The sequence below is a fragment of the Zingiber officinale genome, chromosome 5A (assembly GCF_018446385.1).
Source record: "Zingiber officinale cultivar Zhangliang chromosome 5A, Zo_v1.1, whole genome shotgun sequence".
NCBI classification, from domain to species: domain Eukaryota; kingdom Viridiplantae; phylum Streptophyta; class Magnoliopsida; order Zingiberales; family Zingiberaceae; genus Zingiber; species Zingiber officinale.
Genome location: NC_055994.1, coordinates 147,340,559 through 147,365,006, shown reverse-complemented (window position 1 = coordinate 147,365,006; position 24,448 = coordinate 147,340,559). Strand labels below are relative to the sequence as shown.

The 24,448-nt window shown below is 41.7% G+C and overlaps 4 protein-coding genes, 2 non-coding genes and 1 pseudogene across 6 annotated transcripts; 6 read left to right on the top strand and 1 right to left on the bottom strand.

Annotated features, from left to right (window-relative positions):
• Positions 1-9,604: 9,604 nt before the first annotated feature.
• TRNAR-CCU lies at positions 9,605-9,677 on the top strand. Its single transcript has one exon. It is a non-coding gene; the product is annotated as a tRNA-Arg (tRNA).
• A 263-nt stretch (positions 9,678-9,940) lies between these two features.
• LOC121982331 lies at positions 9,941-13,141 on the top strand (annotated as a pseudogene).
• Positions 13,142-14,992: 1,851 nt separating this feature from the next.
• Positions 14,993-15,065, top strand: TRNAR-CCU. The gene has a single exon. It is a non-coding gene; the product is annotated as a tRNA-Arg (tRNA).
• Positions 15,066-15,334: 269 nt separating this feature from the next.
• Positions 15,335-18,574, top strand: LOC121982329 (myosin-binding protein 7-like). The gene is made up of 2 exons (XM_042535346.1): positions 15,335-16,724; positions 18,034-18,574. Exon 1 carries the CDS (start codon positions 15,845-15,847, stop codon positions 16,454-16,456), a length of 612 nt encoding a protein of 203 aa, XP_042391280.1. The 5' UTR covers positions 15,335-15,844; the 3' UTR covers positions 16,457-16,724; positions 18,034-18,574.
• LOC121982330 (myosin-binding protein 7-like) lies at positions 15,602-16,515 on the top strand. The gene has a single exon (XM_042535347.1). It carries the CDS (start codon positions 15,602-15,604, stop codon positions 15,842-15,844), a length of 243 nt encoding a protein of 80 aa, XP_042391281.1. The 3' UTR covers positions 15,845-16,515.
• Positions 18,575-19,387: 813 nt separating the features above from the next.
• Positions 19,388-23,308, top strand: LOC121982328 (protein WVD2-like 4). Its single transcript, XM_042535345.1, has 10 exons — positions 19,388-19,708; positions 20,047-20,303; positions 20,391-20,580; positions 20,652-20,698; positions 20,813-20,889; positions 21,335-21,412; positions 21,492-21,573; positions 21,651-21,722; positions 21,820-21,930; positions 22,713-23,308. The coding sequence occupies exons 2-10, from the start codon at positions 20,061-20,063 to the stop codon at positions 23,103-23,105; spliced, it is 1,293 nt and encodes a 430-aa protein (XP_042391279.1). The 5' UTR covers positions 19,388-19,708; positions 20,047-20,060; the 3' UTR covers positions 23,106-23,308.
• A 428-nt stretch (positions 23,309-23,736) lies between these two features.
• LOC121980145 lies at positions 23,737-24,195 on the bottom strand. The gene has a single exon (XM_042532108.1). The coding sequence runs from the start codon at positions 24,193-24,195 to the stop codon at positions 23,737-23,739; it is 459 nt and encodes a 152-aa protein (XP_042388042.1).
• Between the last annotated feature and the right edge of the window lie 253 nt (positions 24,196-24,448).

Below are 24,448 nucleotides of genomic sequence, written 5' to 3'. Positions count from 1 at the left end.
CTGCCCTTTGTTCTGAGCCCACGTATAATATTGTTCCGGTAGGTCCTCCATGGTCGCTCGGCCTCTAGAGACCGAGACGGCCTGTTGCGCTATCCTTTCTGCTTGGGTCTTCTGCTGTTGCTCAACCATCTTTGTGGCTTGCGCTTGAATGAGTGCTTCGACCTCCTCGGGAGAGAGCGTTACCATGAGTTGGCGTCCAGCTTCTTCCATCTTCTCGGCTCGGATTCAGGTGCGTTCCCACAGACGGCGCCAATTTGATCCTGTTCGAGCGTTGAGTCGATAGACGCTGGGGGCGTGGCGCTCTCCGCTGTCTCCGACTGGTGATGTGAATCTCCGGCGAACCTGCAAACAAGCCGAGCCGGGAAGGGGTTCCCGGCAACGACCCTCCGACACTCAAGTCAGGCGAAGAAGAAAAGAGGCAGAGTAACTATGGCTACAGTGATGAGAATTCTGCATACCTCCGTCGAAGTTTGGGGTCCTTATATAAGACCCTGGGGAGGCGCAAGCACGCTTCTCGATGCGTGCACGTTTCCCCAAACATACCTCCAAATGAGTGTGTCAGAAAAGCATGTCTGACACCCTTCCGCAATCGTCCGAGCATATCTCTGACGTGACAGTGGAAACTTCCACCGTATGATACTCTGTCTGGTCCGGCCGCCGACCATGCTGCGTGTCGGCGGCAGACGTCTCGAGGATGATGTTTACCAGCTGTCTCTTTTGTCCTTTTGCATCCCTTATCTGTTCCAGGGTCAGGCGGTCTTGCCGCTCGGCGCTCCTATCCCTCAAGTACGTGTATGTATTGGACCGAGCGAGAAGATCCTCGGTCTTGTGTTCGGCTGGGATTGCACCTCAGTGATCAGTGCTTCGACCGAGAGGCATGTCCGCTCGGCCCATAAGCCCTTTTACCTCAAGCGTTGGAAGCTCGACCTGTGGTCGAGCTATATTCCGATCGGCCCGGAGGACATTCTACCGACCGGTCAGATGTTCTGTCTGCTCGGTAGGAGCTTGGGGCCGCCCCTATTGACTTTTGACCTCCACGTGTCGTTGACCGCTGCCGACGTGGATGCCCCGTCCTTACCACCGGATCAAGCCCCAACAAACTCAACAGGAGTGCCTGAACGTTGAGTTTGAGTGCTAACTTGATGAAACATTGTCTAGATAATGACTTAGTAAATATATCAGCAATTTGATCTTCCGTAGAGATATAAGAAACCGAAAGTTAACGAGTCGCCACACGCTCGCGAACAAAATGAAAATCAATCTCTACATGCTTTGTACGAGCATGAAAAACAGGATTTGTCGCAAGATAAGTTGCTCCAATATTGTCACATCATATATTAGGCGTAACAGTTGGGAAAAAGTGTAATTCTGAAACAAGAGATTGTAACCAAATAATTTTTGATGTTGCGTTAGCGATAGCTTTATATTCAGCTTCAGTACTCGAGTGAGAGACTGTAGGTTGCTTCTTTGAAAGTCAGGAAACAAGATTTCGCCCAAGAAATATAACATATCCACTAATAGAACGTCTATCTTCAGGAGATCCAGTCCAATCTGCATCACTGTAGACAATCAACTCTCGTGAAGACTGACGATAAAAAAGAACACCATGTAGAATAGTTTCTTTGAGATATCGAAGAATTCGCTTAACACCTTCCCAATGATGTTCAGTAGGAGCATGTATAAATTGACATGCACGATTCACAGCAAAAGCAATATCAGGTCGTGTAATTGTGACTTACTATAGGGCACCAACAATACTACGATAGATCTGGGGGTCAAACATCGAAGAGGAGGATGAAGGTGCAGTGAAACCACCCTCAATGAGTAGTGTGGAGATAGGACGTGCACCATTCATTTTAGCTCATTGTAGGAGCCCGGTAATGTATTTGCTCTAAGAGAGAAGACAATCTTCAAAATGTGAGAGAAGCTCTATGCCAAGGAAAAAACGAGCATTGCTAAGATCCCAAATAGAAAAACTCTTGACGGAGAAGATGTAGTAAAGTAGTAATGCCATTTTGATCACCACCAGTTATTAATATATCATCCACATAAATCAGAACAAATATTAAAAATTCCTCATGACATTTGTAGAATAGGGAATAGTCTATTTTTGAGCCAGAAAATCCCTGAGTATGAAGCCGGGTAGATAGACGATGAAAGCATGCATGAAGTGCTTGTCGAAGACCATATATAGATTGTTGGTGCAGCGGAGGCCGGCAAGAGGGGGGTGAATTGCTGAAAACACAAAATAAAAATACCCTCCTCGGATTTCAACTCAATTAATGCAATAGTAAATAAGTAAAGGCAGAAATAAAATTAAACTAAGCAAGGAAATAGAAATTAAGTAGAAAACAGGATTTAACCTGGTTACAACCAAGGAGGTTGTTAATCTAGGGCAGTAAGAAAAAGCTCAGTAGAAAAATCTCCTTTGCTGAAGGCGGAGAAGCCTTTTACACTTTAGAAGCTTAGAACTATTGCTAGGAATGGCTACACAATGATTGCTTGAGTTGTTGTTGAATTCCTAGCTCCAGGGGCCTTTTTATAGCTCCTGGAAAGTCTATCTCGAGGGTCCAAGACGCCTCCAACAAGGTTTAAGGTGCCTCCAACTCGATCTGCGGATAAAGCGCAAACGGTCAAACTGGACTGCTCAAGGCGCCTTAAACAATCATTCAAGGCGCCTTCAATGTGTTCAAGGCGCCTTCAATGTGTTTAAGGCGCCTTCAAGGTTACTGCTACAGTAATTTCTGCTACAGTAATTTCAGCCTCTTTTGTCTTCTTTTCTTCTCCTCTTTAGCTTCCGAAGCTCCGTTCTTTTGGGTGATTGCGACCAACCGGAATAGGGCTCACCCGAACCCAATTCCCGGCCTTCTCCTCGAGCAGCCTTCCGTCCCGGCTTAACGTCCCTCGAACGCCGCGCACGCTCTTCACGCCCACCGGAGTACTCTTCCGCAGCTCTCTCGTCCTTCGGACGCACCGAGCCCGTCGGCTCCCTTCCCGTGCCGTCCTTCTCGCTAGCTGCGTCTTCCGCTCGACTTCCTGTGTTCCTAAGCTCCTGCACACTCAGACACAGGGATCAAACACAGCAGGACCTAACCAACTTGGTTGATCACATCAAAACTACCACAGGGTCCAACAATCTCCCCCTTTTTGATGTGCATCAACCCAAGTTCAAGTTAGGGTTAAAATAGACATAAAAAGTAATTTTAAAGAAAAAATTACTAAACTAACAAGTTAAGCATAATTTTTTGCAATTAGTAAAATTGCAACACTTTTTATAAAAATAATAACAGAAATTTTAAATTTTTCTAACTCCCCCTAAACTTGTACTTCACTCTCCCCCTTTGATTACAGCAAAAACGGGGTTAATAAAAATAGAGAGAATTATCCAACAATATGTTAGGTAAAATAAATGGTTCAAAAATATTCCAAGTAAGAATGCAATTTTGAAAAATTTTCTAAGTAAAATTTTGCAAGTCAAAAAGTTTCCACAAAAAAAAATTTTCAAGTTAAAAAAAAATTTTCCAAAAAAAATTTTAGTAAAATGAATTTTTGTATTTTTCAGAAAAAAATTCTAAGTTAAATTACTTTTTAGAATTATAGAAAAGGCTTTTAACTTAGGCGAAAATAATTTTTTTTTAATTATTATTAAAATAAAATTCATTCTCAAGTTATTGCCATTTCTCTAACCTTATTATGATATCTAAATTTCCACTTTCGTTTATCATAATTTTTTAGATTTAAGGAAAACAATATTAAGTATGCAAAAGATTGTTTTGACAAAATAATTGATAAAAGATCTTTTGAAAATTCATTCAACAAATTATTTTGTAACACACAAGAATCTTTTGGCAATGCTTTTAATTTCAGAAATTCTTTCAACAAAATAGTTGGTAAAAAATATTTCGACGGTGTTTTTAATTGGAAAGATTTGTTCGAAAATTTTTTTCCTAATCCAGAAAATTCTTTCGAAGATTTAATTTTTAATTCACAAAAATTTTCAGGTACCTTCTCGATTAATGTAATTAATTGTTCAGAAGGTGGAGACCATACCTGACTTACCTTGTCAGCTGTTGATTCTCCCCTGTCGAGTTGTTTTCTTCCGAAGTCTCTTCCCCTTCATCGATGCTCATCTGGGATGAGTTTTCTATGGCTTCAGGATGGAATTCGACTGTTGGGGCTGTTGCGGCATTTACCTTGGATTCAGACTCTTCATAGATCTTTAAGAACTTTTCCCAAAGTTCTTTTGCGCTATTGTACTCTCCGATTTTGTCGAGATCTTCATTTGGTATTGTGGTTAGAAGATGAAATTCAGCCCGTGCATTTGCCATAAACTCGTCACGTTGCATCTCGTTCCAGAGGTATTTCTCGAGCTCTTCTCCGTTTGCTTTCTTTGGTGCTTCATAACCAGATTTCATTATTAAATAAATAGAAAAATCAGAGTTAAGGTATACCTCCATCTTTTGCTTCCATGAAGCAAACTCCCCCTCGAATGCAGGTGGGTAGTCACTGTCTCCGGCCATCGTTTTGATCGTAGTGCTTCAGTTGGCGGTTAGTCCTTCTGAGGCGATCAGGCTCTGATACCACTTGTTGGTGCAGCGGAGGCCGGCAAGAGGGGGGTGAATTGCTGAAAACACAAAATAAAAATACCCTCCTCGGATTTCAACTCAATTAATGCAATAGTAAATAAGTAAAGACAGAAATAAAATTAAACTAAGCAAGGAAATAGAAATTAAGTATAAAACAGGATTTAACCTGGTTACAACCAAGGAGGTTGTTAATCCAGGGCAGTAAGAAAAAGCTCAGTAGAAAAATCTCCTTTGCTGAAGGCGGAGAAGCCTTTTACACTTTGGAAGCTTAGAACTATTGCTAGGAATGGCTACACAATGATTGCTTGAGTTGTTGTTGAATTCCTAGCTCCAGGGGCCTTTTTATAGCTCCTGGAAAGTCTATCTCGAGGGTCCAAGGCGCCTCCAACAAGGTTTAAGGCGCCTCCAACTCGATCTGCGGATAAAACTTTATCCGCAGCGCAAACGGTCAAACTGGACTGCTCAAGGCGCCTTAAACAATCATTCAAGGCGCCTTCAATGTGTTCAAGGCGCCTTCAATGTGTTTAAGGCGCCTTCAAGGTTACTGCTACAGTAATTTCTGCTACAGTAATTTCAGCCTCTTTTGTCTTCTTTTCTTCTCCTCTTTAGCTTCCGAAGCTCCGTTCTTTTGGGTGATTGCGACCAACCGGAATAGGGCTCACCCGAACCCAATTCCCGGCCTTCTCCTCGAGCAGCCTTCCGTCCCGGCTTAACGTCCCTCGAACGCCGCGCACGCTCTTCACGCCCACCGGAGTACTCTTCCGTAGCTCTCTCGTCCTTCGGATGCACCGAGCCCGTCGGCTCCCTTCCCGTGCCGTCCTTCTCGCTAGCTGCGTCTTCCGCTCGACTTCCTGTGTTCCTAAGCTCCTGCACACTCAGACACAGGGATCAAACACAGCAGGACCTAACCAACTTGGTTGATCACATCAAAACTACCACGGGGTCCAACATAGATTTCCTGAAGTTGACACACATGTGTTGTAAGTTGCAGATGGATGAATCCAGGAGGTTATTCCAGGTAAACAGTTTCTTCAAGGTGTCCATGAAGGAAAGCATTGGAAATATCTAATTGGCGTATTGGCCAATTGGAGCTTAAAGCTATAGATAGTAGCAATTTGATAGTTGTAATTTTGACGACGGGACTAAAAGTATCATTGAAGTCAATACCTGGTTGTTGATTAAAGCCTTTAGCAACAAGGCGAGCTTTGTAACGTTCAATAGAACCATCTGCATGATACTTAATTCGGTAAACCCATTTAGAGCCCACAATATTCAGAGATGGGGTACGAGAGACTAAGTTCCAGGTTGCATTACGAAGAAGAGCATCAAATTCTGTAGCCATCGCAGCACGTCAATTTGGATTTTTGACTGCCTGTGTAAAACTAGAAGGTTCAACAAAATTCGAAGAAGCGATAAGAGCACGTGGAAGAGGATAACGAGTGGAAACTAGTTGACATCGTGCATAAATATCGCTTAGGGGAAGCATCCGTCGAGGAATATCATCATCAGAGCTATTTGGAGAAGAGTGGTCAGACGGATGAGAATCAGAACTAGAGAGTGAATCACCACTAACCATCGAGTCTACATGAACTTGTGGAGATGGAGCATGACTCAAGATACCATCCCCCCTTGTACTTTCAATATGTCCTGATGAATCAATATGTGGGGCTTCTAATATGTTGCTTGGTGATATTAGATAGTTGCCTTGATTATATGAAAGAGGATCTGAGGTAGCAACTGCAAACGAAAATCAGGTGTCTTCGCCTGCCTATGCTTCACTCATTGCTCCGTCACCTGACATCTCTGCCTCAAGCGGAATCTGGAGGAGAGGGACTCGGCCGCCCGTTGCCTCTCTTGCTTCGACAATGCCGAAGGCAGTGGCGTTGATGAGTTTTCTAGGGTTGACATAGAAAACGAGGCGGAGGCCCTCACCAGCCACAAGAAGTCAGTCCAGAAACTCTTGACGAAGCTTGAGGAGGAGCGGAGCGTCTCGTCGTCTCTGGTCACCGAGGTGATGTCGACGATTTTGCGGCTCCATCGCGAGAAGGCGGAGGCGTAGATGGAAGTGCGACAGTTCCGGTGCCTCGCGGAGGAGAAGATGGCCCATAACCAGCAGGAGATTGCCGCCCTCGAGGATATCCTCTTCAAACACGACCAGGCTGTGCAAGCCCTAACCTGCGAGGTCTAGGCGTGCGTTCCGCCATCGCCTCCTCAAATACAGAATCGACGTCAATGAGTGCGAAACGCCTTCTTCGGGGCTGCAAACACCTGGCACGACCATCGCAACACCCAATTGTGCCTCCAGTTCCCAATTCGACGGATACCTGGATTGCGATGCGCTGACGATTCCGCCACCGAACTCGACAAGTACCCCTCCATGGAGACCCCTCGTGTTGCTGATTCACCCTGCGATCCCTTTCGCCATCGCAACTTCCAACGGGAGCGAGTGCAAAGCGGTAGTTTTCGCATTTACAAGGACACAGGAGTCTCAGTGAGGGTGTCTCTGCGGCAGTGGAGCTATCTGAAGAGCTTATCTACGGAAGCTTAACCTCCCACGTCGAACACCCGGTTGACTACGCATCCGACTCACTGACTGCGGTGCGAGCCACGACATTAGCGACAAAGTCTACACTGTGGATGTTCAAAATATTTTATGAGTTAAATCATATTTTTATAAATTTAAACATAATAACTGTGCGATGTTATAGGTATTATGTGATTCATCAAAAATTTTATAAACTAATAATCTTTTTTGGAGGTTCATAGAATTTCGATCCAATGGTAAGTCACACTCATATACAAATATATTTGTCAATTATCACTCTAAATATCAGAACATAAAGAAATTTTATTATCTAATTTACTAAATTAATCAATTAAATTCTTTTTTCGTTGATTTACTAATTTTTTAATTATACGAGTAAGTATAGTCCTAGTAACACGTATAATTTTTTAATTATACGGTCGGAACCACCGGTTAACTGATGGTTCAAACCGTAAAAAAAAACAAATTGGTTGAACTGGCGATCCGCAGGGTTTTCACCAAAGGAACCGGAACCGGCCCGACAACTTGCCGGGCCGGTTCTGGTTCAACCCGGCAAACTGGGTCAACGGGCAACCAACCCGTTGACTTGGTTATAGGCCCGTGTCAGGTCTGAGCCAAACCTGGCCCGAGGTCGAGTCTGGTGCCATGCTTCAAGATTCGTGTTCCTGATTAACAGCTGTGATTGCATCAATCCAAAGTGTAGAGGATACGACCATACCTAACTATTTAGTACGACAAATAGAACATCCACAGTGCTCCTATTAACGAGGTGTTATAACATTCTTCACAATGATAGTATGGGGTGAGCTAGGACTCGCCCACCCATGAATGTATTATTATTATTTTTCAATTTTAATTATTTAAAAGAAATTATAAAATTTTAAATTAAAAATTGAATAAAATAGGTAAATAATAAAATATGAGTATATTTTTTTAATAATAATAATTTTTTTTTAACATGGATCTTCCCTTATATTACTGAGAACTAATTATATATTATGATGTTGATCGGAGGTAAAATCTCAACGGCCATCAATTGTATATTACATTAACCACACACTCACCAAGGCCATCAAGTTGACTATTTGTCTCCTAAAGTAAGGTCAACCCATGCTCTTTGTGAGACCTAATTTTGTTGAATTAATCAATGTTGAGAAAATCGAACTGGACCGACCGGTTCGATCAATTGAACTGCGAACCGACCCTTGATCCGGTCCGGTCCGATCCACCATTAAGTCGAAAAAAAAAAAAACCGGTCAAAATCATTGAAAACCGGTCAAAACCGTTTAAAACCGATTAAAACCGGTCAAAATTGCTCGAAATCAGTTAAAATCGTAGGTTTAATCAGGATTGAAGTATGATTTTTAATTATTGAAGCATGATTCATATATATATATATATATATAGTAATATATATATAACGGTTGAATCATCGGTTCGACCGTCAAACTTTAAAAATCTCGTCTCGATCATCGCATCGGTTCGGTGACCAGTCCAGTTTTCAAAATATTGGAATTAACATGATCTTGTGTGTGTCATGCATGCTTCAATAGTTAAGCCATGGAGCCCTTAGAGACGTTGCAGCAATAAAGCGTTTGGTGGATTTTCAAAGAATCACGGTTCAAAACTCAGGTGGGTAAGAGCAAACTTTACATTGGATTTTTAACTATAGAAGTCGGTTGCTGGACAGATTATCACAAATAATTCCAAATTTATTTAGTAAATGAACCTTTAGAGGTCCGTCTACTTTGAAGTTTTATCAGATAAGATACTTAGATTAAAAAAAAAAAATGAAACCATGGAGGAGGCACCCTAAAGTCTAGATTCCTTATACTAGTAGTGAAGTCTATGTGTGTTTTGATCCATTTATAATTTTACTAGTTGGTTAGCCTATAGAAAAATGTTCATAGTTAAAAGCATAAGAAAGATTATAGTTCCCTTACCTTAATGCTCAGTGATTAACAATTTGAGTCGAAGGTAGATTCTTGCGACTTATAGTTTTTCTAATTGAATTGATATTGACTACTCGAGCATATTAATTATATTTATAGGGACAGCCTCTCAACAATATTATCTAAATCAATAATTATATAGAACAATTTAATTATGAAAAAAACAACTCATCTAACAATTTAATGAAAACAATCTAACAGAGGAGAAAAACAAAGAAAGGAAAAAAAGGATCTTTCTTAATATTTTATAATATTAATTAAAACATACGAACATGGATATGGACATATTTTCAATTTGGCCGCTGGAAGTTTCATTTTTTTTATTTTAATTAGTAAGGCCTATTAATCCTTTTAATTTATTTTTAAAAAAAATATAAAAGGAGGGTAAAAATAAGAAGAACCTCAATATTATTTAATTTAATAATTAATTACAAAGTAGGCAAGATAATAATGTTAATTATTGTGAGGAAAAAATACTCTAAAAGTATATATTTAAAAGTAAAAGCAAATAGAGACATGAAGCGCTTGTAGCTCAGTGGATAGAGCGTCTGTTTCCTAAGCAGAAAGTCGTAGGTTCGACCCCAACCTGGTGCGGTATATACTTTTTTCGCATTTTTTTTCATAATTTTAAAATGATTTGCGTGTTTCTCGGATGATGAGGCCTTTTGTGGATAATTACGGCTTGCTTATTTAGATCTGGGAGTTGTCCTCTAAATTTAAACTAATTCCAACCTGCATCACTATGACACCTGTTCTTACAATAATCTTAACATCAACGGGCCTTATCGTAAAAGTACTGCATAAGCTAAGACGATAAATTTAAATTGTTATTTTTAGGGGCCTCGTCATCTGCTGAACTAATTCTGTCGATCGCCTTCCTTCCCCCTCCTTCCCTAATTTTTCCTGTAAGATCTCCAGGCCTTCATCGTCGTCGTACGAGGAGGAGGAGGCCTTCCACATCCTACTCGCATTCATTGGGTGGCGCTGCGCAATCGCACCTCGACACGGTACCTCAATCTATTGCGATACCCTCCGGCGGCGGCGCTGGTGTCTTCGCCTTCCTATGCTTCGCTCCTCGCTCCGTCACCTGACACTGCTTCCTCAAGCGGATGCTGGATGAGAGGGACTCGGCCGCCCGTTGCCTCTCCTGCTTTGATAACGCCGAAGGCAGCGGCGTGGATGGGTTTTCTAGGGTTGACATAGAAAACGAGGCGGAGGCCCTCGCCAGCCACAAGAAGTTCGTCCAGAAACTCCTGACGGAGCTTGAGGAGGAGCGGAGCGCCTCGTCGTCTGCAGTCACCGAGGCGATGCCGATGAGTTTGCGGGTCCAGCGCGAGAAGGCGGAGGCGTAGATGGAGGCGCGACAGTTCCGGCGCCTCGCGGAGGAGAAGATGGCCCATGACCAGCAGGAGATCGCCGCCCTCGACGATATCCTCTTCAAACGCGACCAGGCTGTGCAAGCCCTAACCTGCGTGGTCCAGGCATACCGCCACCGCCTCCTCAGCTACGGAATCGGCGTCGTTGAGTTCGACACGCCTCCTTCGGGACCGCAACGGCCACTTGCGCCTCCGGTTCCCAATTCGACGGATACCCGGCATTGCGATGCGCTGACGATTCCGCCACCGACCTCGACAAGTACCCCTCCGCAGAGACCCCTCGTGCCGCTGATTCACCCCGCGATCCATTTCGCCATCGCAACTTCCAGCTGGAGCGAGTGCGAAGCGGCAGTTTTCTCATTTAAAAGGACACAGGAGTCTCAGTGAGGTTGTCTCCGCGTCAGCAGTGGAGCTATCTGAGGAGCTTATCCTACGGAAGCTTAACCTCCCACGTCGAACACCCGGTCGACTGCGCATCCGACTCACCGACTGCGTTGCGAGGTACGACATTAGCGACAGAGTCTACACCATGGGCGCCGTCCATGGAGCGAGAGAGAACTTCGTGAGCAGGCCGAGAGAGCTCCATGGCAACACAGGAATTGAGGATGAGCCGGAAAAAAGGGAATTTAAAAGACTTGACACGAGGTTGCAGGCGCTAGAGGTGGATAGGGAGTCGATGCCTAAGAGTTTAATCTCCATGGGCATGGACAAGGCTCAAATAGCACTTCTGAGAGAGATCGCACAACAAATGTGCAAAGAAGCGGCAACTGAAAGAAAGGTGGTGAAGAGGTCCTCTTCCATCAAGAAGTCTTCTTCACTTATGCCAAAGATTAAGGTACTAATTTTGCTTTCTAAACTACGAGTTTATTGTTTATGTTTTCAAGTGCAATGCAGATACTTTTACTCGAAAAAATTAGACAATAAGCAACATTTGTTTCACTTAAAAAAAAAGTTTATTTTCTAGACATATCAAACTGAAAAGACACTAAGACAACAGTTCAAATCTGAAACAAATGATTCCTTCAGATAAGTGAGTCATTTCATAAGGCAATGCTATTATTAGTCAAAATTATACATGGAATTGACTATGTAAATTTCCCCTTTTTTTAACTTTATTGTTTTAAATAGTTAATTACTTGGCAAATTCTTTCACATTTCCAGGATGTGATACTTTGATATATATGAAATGACCAAATAGATGATACTTCTACAAGATTCCAACATATAGTTACTGAAGGGAGGTTGTCCTTGATTCAAGGTGCATTCACTATGTTCTGGTACTACTAGAATGAGAAACTTTATCTGTAGGTTGATCGGTCAAATATCTCCCTGGTTCCAAATTCTTTTTCTGTGTGCGTGTAGGAAAGAGTGTTTGTGGGAAATAGAGAAATTGTTATACAACTAGGTTATTCATTTCAAGTATATTGAACTAGGGTTGACTTTATTTACCTAAAAGGAATTAGGTTAGGGTTCATTCCCTCCAAATATGACAAGTTAGCTAACTGAGAGGGAGAAATCGCTATAATGCAGATGGAGATCTTAGTTTCAGCATGCCTCAGGTCTATCATGACAAAGAGGTACCTTCCTAACTCTAATACCATCTTGAATTAGGGTGGACTCCATTTCCTGTCCATCTCAAGATATATTAGTGACTCAAGAGAGACAAGCTTCTTGTTGATGTGTAACTCGCAATATTGGCTTAATTCTCATATCATATTGAATCTGACTGAGGCTATACACAAATGATTAGCTACTAACTTTGATAAAATGTCGAATTAGGAATTTAGGATGGAACTCATTTTATCTCAAGAAGGGGAGTCTTGGCGCAACAGGAAAGTTGTTGCTTTGTGTCTTAGAGGTCACGGGTTCGAATCCTGAAAGCAGCCTAAAGCAAGGTAAGGCTGTGTGTAGAGGATCCTTTCCCGGGACCCTGTATAGCCGGAGCTTCATACACCGGGTTGCCCTTTTTTTTAACTCATTTTATCTCAACTTATTTTTATCTCAGAGCTATATATACATAATAGTCCATCACTCATGTATGACTAATAGACATGAAGCATTCTATCTTCAACAAAATGGTAGTTTATGATAGATAATATTTTAGACTCAACAAAAGCTGAGTCGTTTATGAATTTTGGCTAAGTAATCTCGTCTCAACTCCTCAAGTAAGTTTCCATGCTTCAGTCAATCTGCTAATTTAGTCTTAGGCCAACATCACTACAACTTATAGTTTCTATTCTACCAGATTTACATTTGGCTTAGTACCCAACAATGCTCGACTAGTGCTGCTGCTGGAAAAGTCCTCTTCCCGTTTGAAGCACAAGAGGTTCCTCTCAAAAGCACAGGGATGACAAGCTGAAACTGCCCATCTTACTGGCTCTTGTTCTTTGGTTTGCTTTTAAAAGTGCAATTCTTTCCATTGAGGCTTCCCAAGAAGAAAGATCTAGTTTCAACTCTCATGTTGGTGTACATGCGGTACTCAAAATTGTTGAATGTATCCATTCTTCTTTAGCACAGCACGAATTGCTCGTATTGGAGATTTGTTTCAATTTGTAATCACGAGTCCTACAGAAAGGTCCACCAAAGCATTTTTTTTTTGTTTTGTTTTTGTAATAGAGTGTATTCTGCATGATTTCGCTCACTGCCCCCGCGAGATGAAGCGGGGTGTATCATTTTGCTTTCCATGATTTGACCAGAATTTGATATTGACTGATGATGGCTTTTATGTGGTAAAAGACAATTCGCTCGTCCCAGTGCCTCCGTCAATCTATCCCTAGGCCAACATGAGGAGATAAATCACGGATGACTACTAGTCATTAGTGCAAATGGTCAAGACATGGGGGAGGTTATGCTCGATCACGTCGAATTTTGATCCCAAGATTTCATGTAACAATATTTCATGTCTTAATCATTGTACCGCCTCGAGGGGACAACTGTTGATGGCCTTTATGAACTAACCCTTAGCGGTTAGGATTAAGTTGTTCATTAACTTTCACGAATTCTTATTTAGCTCGTACCACACTATTTTAATGGACACGATATATGATCAAAAGTAAGTACAAGATAACTTTTAAAAATTGTTTAAATAAGTTTCTATGGACGAAGCCATTTTTAAAACGGCTAGATTAGTGTCATGCTTCAAGATTCGTGTTCCTGATTGATGGCTATGATTGCATCATTCCAAAATGTAGAGGATACGATGAGATATTCCGCATAACTATTCAGTACGACATTTAAAGTTAATACCTTGCATAATGATAGTATGGGATGGGCTAAACTGGCCGTATTATTATTATTTTTTTAAAAAAAATAAAAATTGAATAAAATAGATAAATAATAAATTATGAATGTATTTTTTTAATAATAATAATAATATTTTTTAACAGAGGATTTTTACTTATTTTGCTGGGAATCAATTATATATTATAGTATTGATTGGAGGTAAAATCTTAGCTACCATTAATTATATATTACATCAATCACACACTCATCAAGTCCACTGAGTCGAATATTTGCTTCCTAAAGTAAGTTCAACCCATGCTCTCTATGAGGTATAATTTTGTTGAATTAACATGACATTCTGTGTGTCATGCATGCTTCAATAGTTACTAGTTAGGCCGTGGAACCCTTAGAGACGCTCAATGATAAAGCGTTTGATGGATTCACAAAGTATCACGGTTTAAAACTCAACTGGGTAAGAGCAAACTTTACATTGGATTTTTGACTATAGAGGTCGGTTGTTGGGCAAATTACCACGAATAATTCCAAATTTATTTAGTAAATGAACCTTGGGAGGGCCGTCTACTTCGAAGTTTTATCAGATAAGATACTTAGATTTTTTAAAAAAAATGAAACCACGGAGGAGGCACCCTAAAGTCTAGATTCCTTATACTATTAGTGAAGTCTATGTGTGTTTTGATCCATTTATAATTCTACTAGTTGGTTAGCCTCTAGAAAAATGTTCATAGTTGAAGTATAAGAAAGATTATAGTTCTCTTACATTAATGCTCAGTGATTAACAATTTGAGTCGAAGGTAGATTCTTGCAACTTATAGTTCTTATAATTGAATTGATATTGACTACTCGAGCATATCAATTATATTTATAGGGACAGCCTCTCAACAATATTATCTAAATCAATAATTATATAGACCAATTTAATTATGAAAAAAAAAACGACTCATCTAACAATTTAAATGAAAACAATCTAAAGGGAGAAAAATAAAGAAAGGAAAAAGGATCTTTCTTAATATTTCATAATATTAATTAATACATACGAATATGGATATGGACATATTTTCAATTTGGCCGCTAGAAGTTCCATTTTTTTTTATTTTAATTAGTAGGGCCTATTACTCCTTTTAATTTATTTTTTAAAAAAATATAAAAGGAGAGTAAAAATAAGAAGAACCTCAATATTATTTAATTTAATAATTAATTACAAAGTAGGCAAGATAAGACTGTTAATTATTGTGACGAAAAAAAATATATTAAAACTATAAATAAAATAATAAAAGAAAATTGAGACATGAAGCGCCTGTAGCTCAGTGGATAGAGCGTCTGTTTCCTAAGCAGAAAGTCGTAGGTTCGACCCCTACCTGGCGCGTTATAATTGTATTTTTCTCTTTTTTTTCGTAATTTTAAAATGATTTGCGTATTTCTCGAATGATGAGGCCTTTTGTGGATAATTACGGTTTGCGTATTTAGATCTTGGAGCTGTCCTCTGTATTTAAACTAATTCCAACCAGCATCACTATGACACCTGTTCTTACAATAATCTTAACATTAACGGGCCTTATCGTAAAAGTATTGCATAAGCTAAGACGATAAATTTAAATTGTTACTTTTTTAGGGGCCTCGTCATCTGCTGAACTAATTCTTTCGAGCGCCTTCCTCCCCCCTCCTTCCCGTCTCTCAAACCCTAATTTTTCCTGTAAGATCTCCAGGCCTCCTTGTCATCGTCGTCGTACGAGGAGGAGGAGGCCTTCCACATCCTACCCGCATTCATTGGATGGCGCTGCGCAATCGCACCTAGAGACGCTACCTCAATCTATTGCGATACCCTCCGGCGGCAGCGCTGGTGTCTTCGCCTTCCTATGCTTCGCTCCTCGCTCCATCACCTGATACCGCTTCCTCAAGCAGATGCTGGATGAGAGGGACTCGGCCGCCCGTTGCCTCTCCTGCTTCGATAACGCCGAAGGCAGCGGCGTGGATGGGTTTTCTAGGGTTGACATAGAAAACGAGGCGGAGGCCCTCGCCAGCCACAAGAAGTCCGTCCAGAAACTCCTGACGGAGCTTGAGGAGGAGCGGAGCGCCTCGTCGTCTGCGGTCACCGAGGCGATGTCGATGATTTTGCGGGTCCAGCGCGAGATGGCGGGGGCGTAGATGGAGGCGCGACAGTTCCGGCGCCTCGCGGAGGAGAAGATGGCCCATGACCAGCAGGAGATCGCCGCCGTCGACGATATCCTCTTCAAACGCGACCAGGCTGTGCAAGCCCTAACCTGCGTGGTCCAAGCATACCGCCACCGCCTCCTCAGCTACGGAATCGGCGTCGATGAGTTCGACACGCCTCCTTCGGGACCGCAAACACCTGGCACGGCCACCGCAACGCCCACTTGCACCTCCGGTTCCCAATTCGACGCATACCCGGCATTGCGATGCGCTGACGATTCCGCCACCGACCTCGACAAGTACCCCTCCGTGGAGACCCCTCGTGCCGCTGATTCACCCCGCGATTCATTTCTCCATCGCAACTTCCAGCTGGAGCGAGTGCGAAGCGGCAGTTTTCGCATTTACAAGGACACAGTAGTTTCAGTGAGGCTGTCTCCGCGTCGGCAGTGGAGCTATCTGAGGAGCTTATCCTACAGAAGCTTAACCTCCCACGTCGAACACCCGGTCGACTACGCATCCGACTATCCGACTGCGGTGCGAGGTACGACATTAGCGACAGAGTCTACACCGTGGAAGCCGTCCATGGAGCGAGAGAGAACTTCGTGAGCAGGCCGAGAGAACTCCATGGCAGCACAGGAATCGAGGATGAGCCGCAAAAAAGGGAATTTAAAAGACTTGACACGAGGTTGCAGGCGGTCGAGGTGGATAGGGAGTCGATGCCGAAGAGTTTAATCTACATGGGCATGGACAAGGCTCAAATAGCACTTCTGAGAGAGATCGCACATCAAATGTGCAAAGAAGCGGCAACTGAAAGAAAGGTGGTGAAGAGGTCCTCTTCCATCAAGAAGTCTTCTTCACTATGTCAAAGATTAAGGTGCTAATTTTGCTTTCTAAACTACGAGTTTATTGTTTCTGTTTTCAAGTGCAATGCAGATACTTTTACTCGAAATAATTAGACTATAAGCAACATTTGTTTCACTTAAAAAAAAAGTTTATTTTCTAGACATATCAAACTGAAAAGAAACTAAGACAACAGTTCAAATCTGAAACAAATGATTCCTTCAGATAAATGAGTCATTTCCTAAGGCACTGTTATTATTAGTTAAAATTATATATGGAATTGACTATGTAAATTTCCCCTTTTTTCACTTTATTGTGCTAATTAGTTAATTACTTGGCAAATTCTTTCACATTTCAAGGATGAGATACTTTGATATATATATATATATATATATATATATATATATATATATATATATATATATATTGCATATGAAATGACCAAATAGATGATACTTCTACAAGATTCTAACATATAGTTACTGAAGGGAGGTTGTCCTTGATTCAAGGTGCATTCACTATGTTCTGGTACTACTAGAATGAGAAACTTTATCTGTAGGTTGATCGGCCAAATATCTCCCTGGTTCCAAATTCTTTTTCTGTGTGTGTGTAGGAAAGAGTGTTTGTGGGAAATAGAGAAATTGTTATACAACTAGGTTATTCATTTCAAGTATATTGAACTATGGTTGACTTTATTTACCTAAAGGAATTAGGTTAGAGTTCATTCCCTCCAAAAATGACAAGTTAGTTAACTGAGAGGGAGAAATCGCTATAATGCAGATGGAGATCTTAGTTTCAGCATGCCTCAGCATGCCTCAGCATGACAAAGAGGTACCTTCCTAACTCTAATACCATCTTGAATTAGGGTGGACTCCATTTCCTGTCCATCTCAAGATATATTAGTGACTCAAGAGAGACAAGCTTCTTGTTGATGTATAACTCGCAATACTGGATTAATTCTCATATCATATTGAATCAGGCTGAGGCTATACACAAATGATTAGCTACTAACTTTGATAAAATGTCGAATTAGGAATTTAGGATGGAACTCATTTTATCTCAACTTATTTTTTTTATCTCAGAGCTATATATACATAATAGTCCATCACTGCATGTATGACTAATAGACATGAAGCATTCTATCTTCAACAAAATTGTAGTTTATGATAGATAATATTTTAGGCTTCATTCAATGTTAACAGTACTAGCAAAAGCTGAGTCGTTTATGAATTTTGGCTAAGTAATCTCGTCTGAACTCCTCAAGTAAGTTTCCATGCTTCAGTCAATCTGCTAATTTAGTTCTAGGCCAACATCACTACAACTTAGCGTTTCTATTCTACCAGATTTACATCAACAATGCTCGACTAGTGCTGCTGCTGGAAAAGTCCTCTTCCCGTTTGAAGCACAAGAGGCTCCTCTCAAAAGCACAGGGATGACAAGCTGAAACCGTCCATCTTACCGGCTCTTGTTCTCATTTTTGCTTTCAAAAGTGCAATTCTTTCCATCGAGGCTTCCCAAGAAGAAAGATCTAGTTTAAACTCTCATGTTGGTGTACATGCGGTACTCAAAATTGTTGAATGTATCCATTCTTGTTTAGCACAGCACTTATTGCTCGTATTGGAGATTTGTATCAATTTGTAAGCACGAGACCTACAGAAAGGTCCACCAAAGCAATTTTTTTTGTAATAGAGTGCATTCTGCATGATTTCGCTCGGTGCGCCCGCGAGATGAAGGGAGGTGTAACATTTTGCCTTTCAAGATTTGGCCCGAATTTGATATCGACTGTTGATGGCCTTTATTAACTAACCATTAGCGGCTAGGATTAAATTGTTCATTAACTGTCACGAATCCTCTTTTTGTACTCTAAACTAATATTCTTATTTAGCTCGTACCAAACTATTTTAATAGACAATGGGACATGATATATGATCAAGATCAAGTACAAGATAACCTTTTAAAATTGTTTAATAAAGTTTCTATGTACCACTCCATTTTTAAAACGGGTAGGTTAGCGTCATGCGTCAAGATTCGTGTTCCTGATCGACGGCTGTGATTGCATCAATCCTAAGTGCAGAGGATACGATGAGACGTCGCACCTAACAATTCAGTACGTCAATTACAACTCTAACACGAGAAAGTTACGTCACAGAGACTCGCTGTTCTATGAATTCATATGGCTGACTGGACCCTACGGTTTTAAGGATGCAAGAGAATTGCCTGTTCTGTCGTGAGCAGCGGATCCCTACCCGACGCCAGCGTAGACGGCAACGCATCACCCGACTGCTGGGAGCGGCGCCATGATTGGGGCCCTCCGGACGGTCCAGATCTTTTCTCCACTGGTCCTTCGCCGTCCGATATGCCTCGCTCGCCCGCACACCCACGTTGCCTCCAGCTCACTCTGTGAACTGCCTCCAACACCGCACCACCGCGTCTGTCGCGTACCCTCATTATGACTGTACGATCGGTCTCCTAACGGCATGTAGTCCGTCCGATCGATCTCCCGCACCGAAGTCCCGATGCGGGCCACCCGCGGAGAGGAAGTTCCTGTTCCTGCGGCGCTGCTCCAGCGAGCGCCACATCATCGACCACCCACGTTCGCTTCTCCAAAGGTTTAATGGACCAAATTGTCCTCCATCTCGAATATCATTTCGGCAAAAATGGGTATTTATTAAGCTGTTAGTGGTATTTTAGTAAATAATGGTGGGTTTGCATTTAGTATGAAAAAAAAAATCGCCGAGCTTTTTCTACTGGGGAGCAATAGGGAGAGCTAGGAGGCAGTGCTTCGAATCCGAGGAGATCGCCGGCGGCGAAGCTAAGGCTATCGATGGGACGGAAATTCCGGTGCTCCGGTAAAGGGACCGGTCGATCTCCGAGTGGGCGTCGGTTTCTGGGAGTTCGGATTTAAATTTCCGAGCGGTTTGATCTCGCAACGTTAAGTGCGGACCGCTGCTGCTCCCTCGTGGATCAGTCTGCCCTCCTCCGGATCCCCTTCTCTCTTGGCGCGAGCGGTTAGTGAAGGTATGTTCTCCCTCCTGCTGTTTGTTCTTGACAACGATCTCCAGTTCGGTTTAGGTTAGTCACAGTGTGGAATTTGGATGAGATTTTTCGAGTTCGGATCTCTATTTTCGGTATCATTACTTGATAATGTTGGATAATTCAGTTGGATTAGCGCCAGGCCGGAGATTTTTTCTTTCATTTCTGTTTAGAGGGAGATGTGTGGAGCCAGAGCATTGAGCAAGAAATATAATTGGACCAGATTACCATTATTTTCTTTAGGATTTCTGATACAGTTTTACAAAAAACGTAAAATCTTGTAATGAAATTTGGCAGAGTTAAACTCACGGTTGGTGTGGTAGGTTCCTTTGCGGAGATGGAGTCTGGTGATGGAGTTGAAGTGGAGCTTATTAAAGGATCTCTGGAAATATTTCCGGAGGCCAACGGATTTAGTTCTCAAGTAAACAAGGAGAACGGAATTGTAGAATACGGTGCTGATGCTGTTCTTGCAAGCAGTAGCTCTGAGGACACATCAAAAGTCGAAGTCCCTGATTTCTCTGAAGACAGGAAAGAAGACTCTGAATCGATTAAGGAGAAGAAAACATCAAATTCCACCAAGGCAATTGGTTCTTTTCTGTAGTCTGTTTGCACAAACATGGAAAACTGTGTTCTGTAGAAGATGTGATTTTCACTATTTCTTGTGCAGAAAGGTGGATCTGATGCAATTAGTCAAATCAAGAAGACAAAGCAAGGTTCCGGTCTTCTAAATGGTTCTCTGGGTGAAGCCCACGAGAAAAGGAAGGCTCTTTCACAGAGTTTATCCTTTCCTTCTAAAGGGTCACGTAAGACCTTAACTTCCACAAGGCAGGCTAGAGTTGCATCATCAAACACAAATGGTTTGATTTTCTCCTACTCTTTTAATTTGGGAATAAATTATGTTTTCTTGAGTTATCTTGCAAGTTTGCAGGCCATCTTACTGCTAAGATTACTGCATCGGGTGTTCAGAAAACATCGGTTAGTACAAACATGGCTGGTTTTATTGTTTTTTCCCTACACTACGTGAAGAAGGTTATTCTAACAAAATACCATTTACTTTTGTCAAACCTTTATAACCATTTGCTCACCCAGGCAATGAACAAGGACTTAGGAGAGGCAATTATTAGTGAAAAATTTCCTATAAATTGTCCTTCTGCAGAAGATGGAAAGTAAGTACTTCTGCTTCTTTTTGCAAAACAAAACAACACACACACACACAAAAAAAAAACCTTTGCATGTTTCCCTTACCTTCATGTAATTCCTGTGCTTTTGTTACTTTCTAATACAACATTAGTTATGGTTTTATCTATTTCTTGTTGAATAATCTGTTATTTGGCACAATTTCTTTGGATATGCTTGGGGAAATTAATTAGAACATTAGATAACAGAGATTAATCCATATGTAACTATGCTTATATTTTGTTTTAATATAGGGTATAATTTCATATGCACAGAACTTTTTTTGTCAATGAAACTGCTGCAAAAATTGCATGCTTGTCTACGCACCTGATCCACAACTTGAAGCAAAATATATGCTTAAAAATGACTTAACCATGTAATATTATTTATCTTTAACTTTTGTAATAAGTTCTATTTGTTTTTCATGTAATGCAGGGCATATGATGTCAAAACAAAATTCTCAGATAGCTCATTTTCAACCAAAAAGGATGATGATGCCCACTCCACTGCGTCGTAATTTTCATGCTTATCTAATGTCCTCATGTTTTAAGCTTTTAGACTTCGTTTGAGGTTTTTGTTATGTTTATTCCAGAAGTACAACACCACGTGCAAGAAAGAGCACTGGCTGTGGTTTTAATTTTAGGTTGGATAAGCGTGCTGAGAAACGCAAAGAGGTGCGCGATTGAATTCATTTGTCTGAGTTATTTTGTTAAGAATGTAAAGAACTAATATCCAATCTTTATTTTCTTAGTTTTTCACGAAGCTGGAAGAGCAGAATCATGCAAAGGAACTTGAGAAGACCAACTTGCAGGCAAAATCTCAGGTGCTCATTTTCGTTCAATGTGGGTTTTTTATGTTGTCCTTCAAAACTCTCCTGACTGGATGACAATTAAGCTATCGAGAAAAACAATATTTTATAGGAAAATCAAGAGGCTGAGATTAGACGATTGAGGAAGAGCTTGAACTTCAAAGCCACTCCAATGCCAAATTTTTATCAAGAACCTAGTCCTCCCAAAGTTGAATTGAAGAAGGTACGGTTACCATCTTTCTTATGACAACCTTAATTAGGCATTGGTAAGGTCATTCATTCACAGGCTTCCGTGTTCTATCACAAGTTTATCAATGAGTTATGATTGGTGATGCCATTATCATCAAATAAATAGGCCTACCTGAGTACCGTCCTTTGTCTCCTAGGATGTTTTTTTTTTTTTTTGAATATTTACTTAGCGCATCTACTTTAAGATAAATAGTTTCCAATTCTTTGCAAGAATATTTAAGCATATCTTTGATTTTATCACACTTGTCATTAATGTCTGGACTACCATCTCCTCGATATCTACAGGATGAATACTTATGCTGAACTGCAAAATTCTATGAGTTTATAGTGTAGAGTTGCTTAGGTAGTTTATACTTTATACTAGGGAGGAAGTAAGAAAGGGTAAAAAAACATTCTTTATTCGTGGGGAAAGGGTAGATTTGCCTATCATAAAAAATGCAAAATATACTTGCACATGTATTGAAGATATATACATGAGCACGTAAAGAAAGCATCATGGGGGAATATACCCAAAAAAAATCCTGTTTACTTGGAGGAAAAACAGGGGGGCAGTCGGGCAGATGTGGAGCAGAAAATTTGACCTACTTTTCCTCAAAACTAGTCGGGCCAAATTTAACCTATTAAGCTCTTAAAACTCACCAGGATAATGGTTTTTGCCTTCAATATTTCTTTTTTAGTTTTACACGTCCAAATATAATGCCTTTAAACAGTTTATTTTGAACAAGCACTATGGTCGCTAACCTTGATGATTTACAGATCCCTCCCACACGCCCCAGGTCACCAAAACTTGGGCGTCGCAAATCATCTGTCTCTGCAATAGACAATCCGTCAGAAGCTGCCAACTCATGTGAGAATTCGACCAAATCCAATGACATTGCCGCAACCAGCAAGGGTCAGGCAAATGACATATCTTCCAAGAACCCAAAGCAAAAGGTACTCACCAAGCTCCCATCCCAGAAATCGAAAACTAGCAGGGCGGACAAAAATGTGCGAAACTCCAAGCCTAAGGTCGAGATGCTTCAGATAGAGAACTCCACAGAGCATGTAGCAGAGCCAATTTCTCCCGAGGACAATACTGAGGAAGGTGAGGCAGTGGCTAACCTCCCTGAAGCCGAAATCATGCACCAACAGGTTTCAGTGCTGGGTTAAGTAGCTGTTGAATCTGCCATACTCTTAATTGTTAATTTTGTGGCCGTTTGTGAATAGAGAGGTGTGTGCTACTTGAAAAGGTATGGTTCCTGATCTTTGTTGCAAATTTCCTTGTTTCCAATTAATCGATACACTCCAAGAGACATGCACATCGTTCATATGTTCTGTTGTTTGATTGATTTATGGTAAAATGTTTAAGCGTATCTCCTTCAATTGAGTTCATGAGATAACCTAGTATTAGATTTAGTTTTGATCAAGGGGAATAACTCAATTAATTTTACTCTTGAATTTGGAGAAAATCTCATCTTAACTCTATTAGGTATAGTATTGATTAAAAAGTTCATATGTTTTGTTGTTTGATTGATTGATGGTAATATGTTTAAGTAAGTCAACCAACCAAAGAGTCAGCACCAAGAACAAAGACTTGATTCCTCCCCCAATTTCCGGTTCCACCCCTTTTCTCAATGGAATCAAACATGGGAAATGTTCATCTTTCACAAGGAGAAATCTCAAATTCAAGTGGGATTGATCACCAAGAACAGAGCATCTAATCCAATCAAAGATCGCATCTTTTGATGCTGTTTTCTTTTGTTTTCGATCGGCATCTTCTCTTTTTTGTGTTTTTTTTTTCTTACTTCTCTTTTTGCGAAGGGCTGCGCCAGAATCCGGCGCCGTAGAACTTCGCGATCATGTTCTTGTCTAACTCGATCATCTCCTCGGATGGCGGATTCGACGGCGAAGCCGCGTACGCCGCCGTCGAGATGAACACGCCGCGGCTGTCGTCGTCGTCGCGAACGGTGGTGCCGACTTTGTTCCCGGCGGCTTTCGTCTTCTTTTCCTTCAGGCAAAGAAGCTCCTTCCTCCGCTGCCGCCTCCGCCGGACCCTCCGGATGATCGCGGACGGCAGCTTGACGGCGGCGGCGGCGACCAGGTTCGCCAGGCAGCAGGGGCAGCAGCAGAACACCGCCGCGCACTCCGCCGCGGTCTCCCCGGCGGCGGCCCGGAACCGGGCCCCATTGCTCCGAATCCCCGACTTGATCACAGGCCTCCGGCGATCGGGCGGCGGTTCTTCTCGAGGCTTCTCCGCCATCGCCGGCCTATTTTGGTGCACCCCCTTTGGCTTCTGGAAACGGCGAGATATATAAAGAACAAGAAAAAAGGACCACACGAAAGCGGCGGGGGACGTCCGCGTTGTAGCCTCGTGGCGCGGGGTGTAGAGAATCTCCCGCTAACTCACCGGATTAATTGCCACTGCGCTCGTGCGGGACGCTAGTTGTCGGATGGAAACGGATCTATCTGGAGCACGAACCGAATTTTGTTAGATTGCGCTGGGAAGTGATATA

Bases quoted from the DNA above. Each gene is read 5' to 3' on its own strand.
- LOC121982328 (XM_042535345.1), top strand. From the start codon at position 20,061: ATGGAGTCTGGTGATGGAGTTGAAGTGGAGCTTATTAAAGGATCTCTG. The intron at 20,581-20,651 runs GTTTGATTTTCT...GCAAGTTTGCAG, and splicing joins TGCATCATCAAACACAAATG to GCCATCTTACTGCTAAGATT. The intron at 20,699-20,812 runs GTTAGTACAAAC...TTGCTCACCCAG, and splicing joins CGGGTGTTCAGAAAACATCG to GCAATGAACAAGGACTTAGG.
- LOC121980145 (XM_042532108.1), bottom strand. From the start codon at position 24,195: ATGGCGGAGAAGCCTCGAGAAGAACCGCCGCCCGATCGCCGGAGGCCT.
- LOC121982329 (XM_042535346.1), top strand. From the start codon at position 15,845: ATGGAGGCGCGACAGTTCCGGCGCCTCGCGGAGGAGAAGATGGCCCAT.
- LOC121982330 (XM_042535347.1), top strand. From the start codon at position 15,602: ATGCTGGATGAGAGGGACTCGGCCGCCCGTTGCCTCTCCTGCTTCGAT.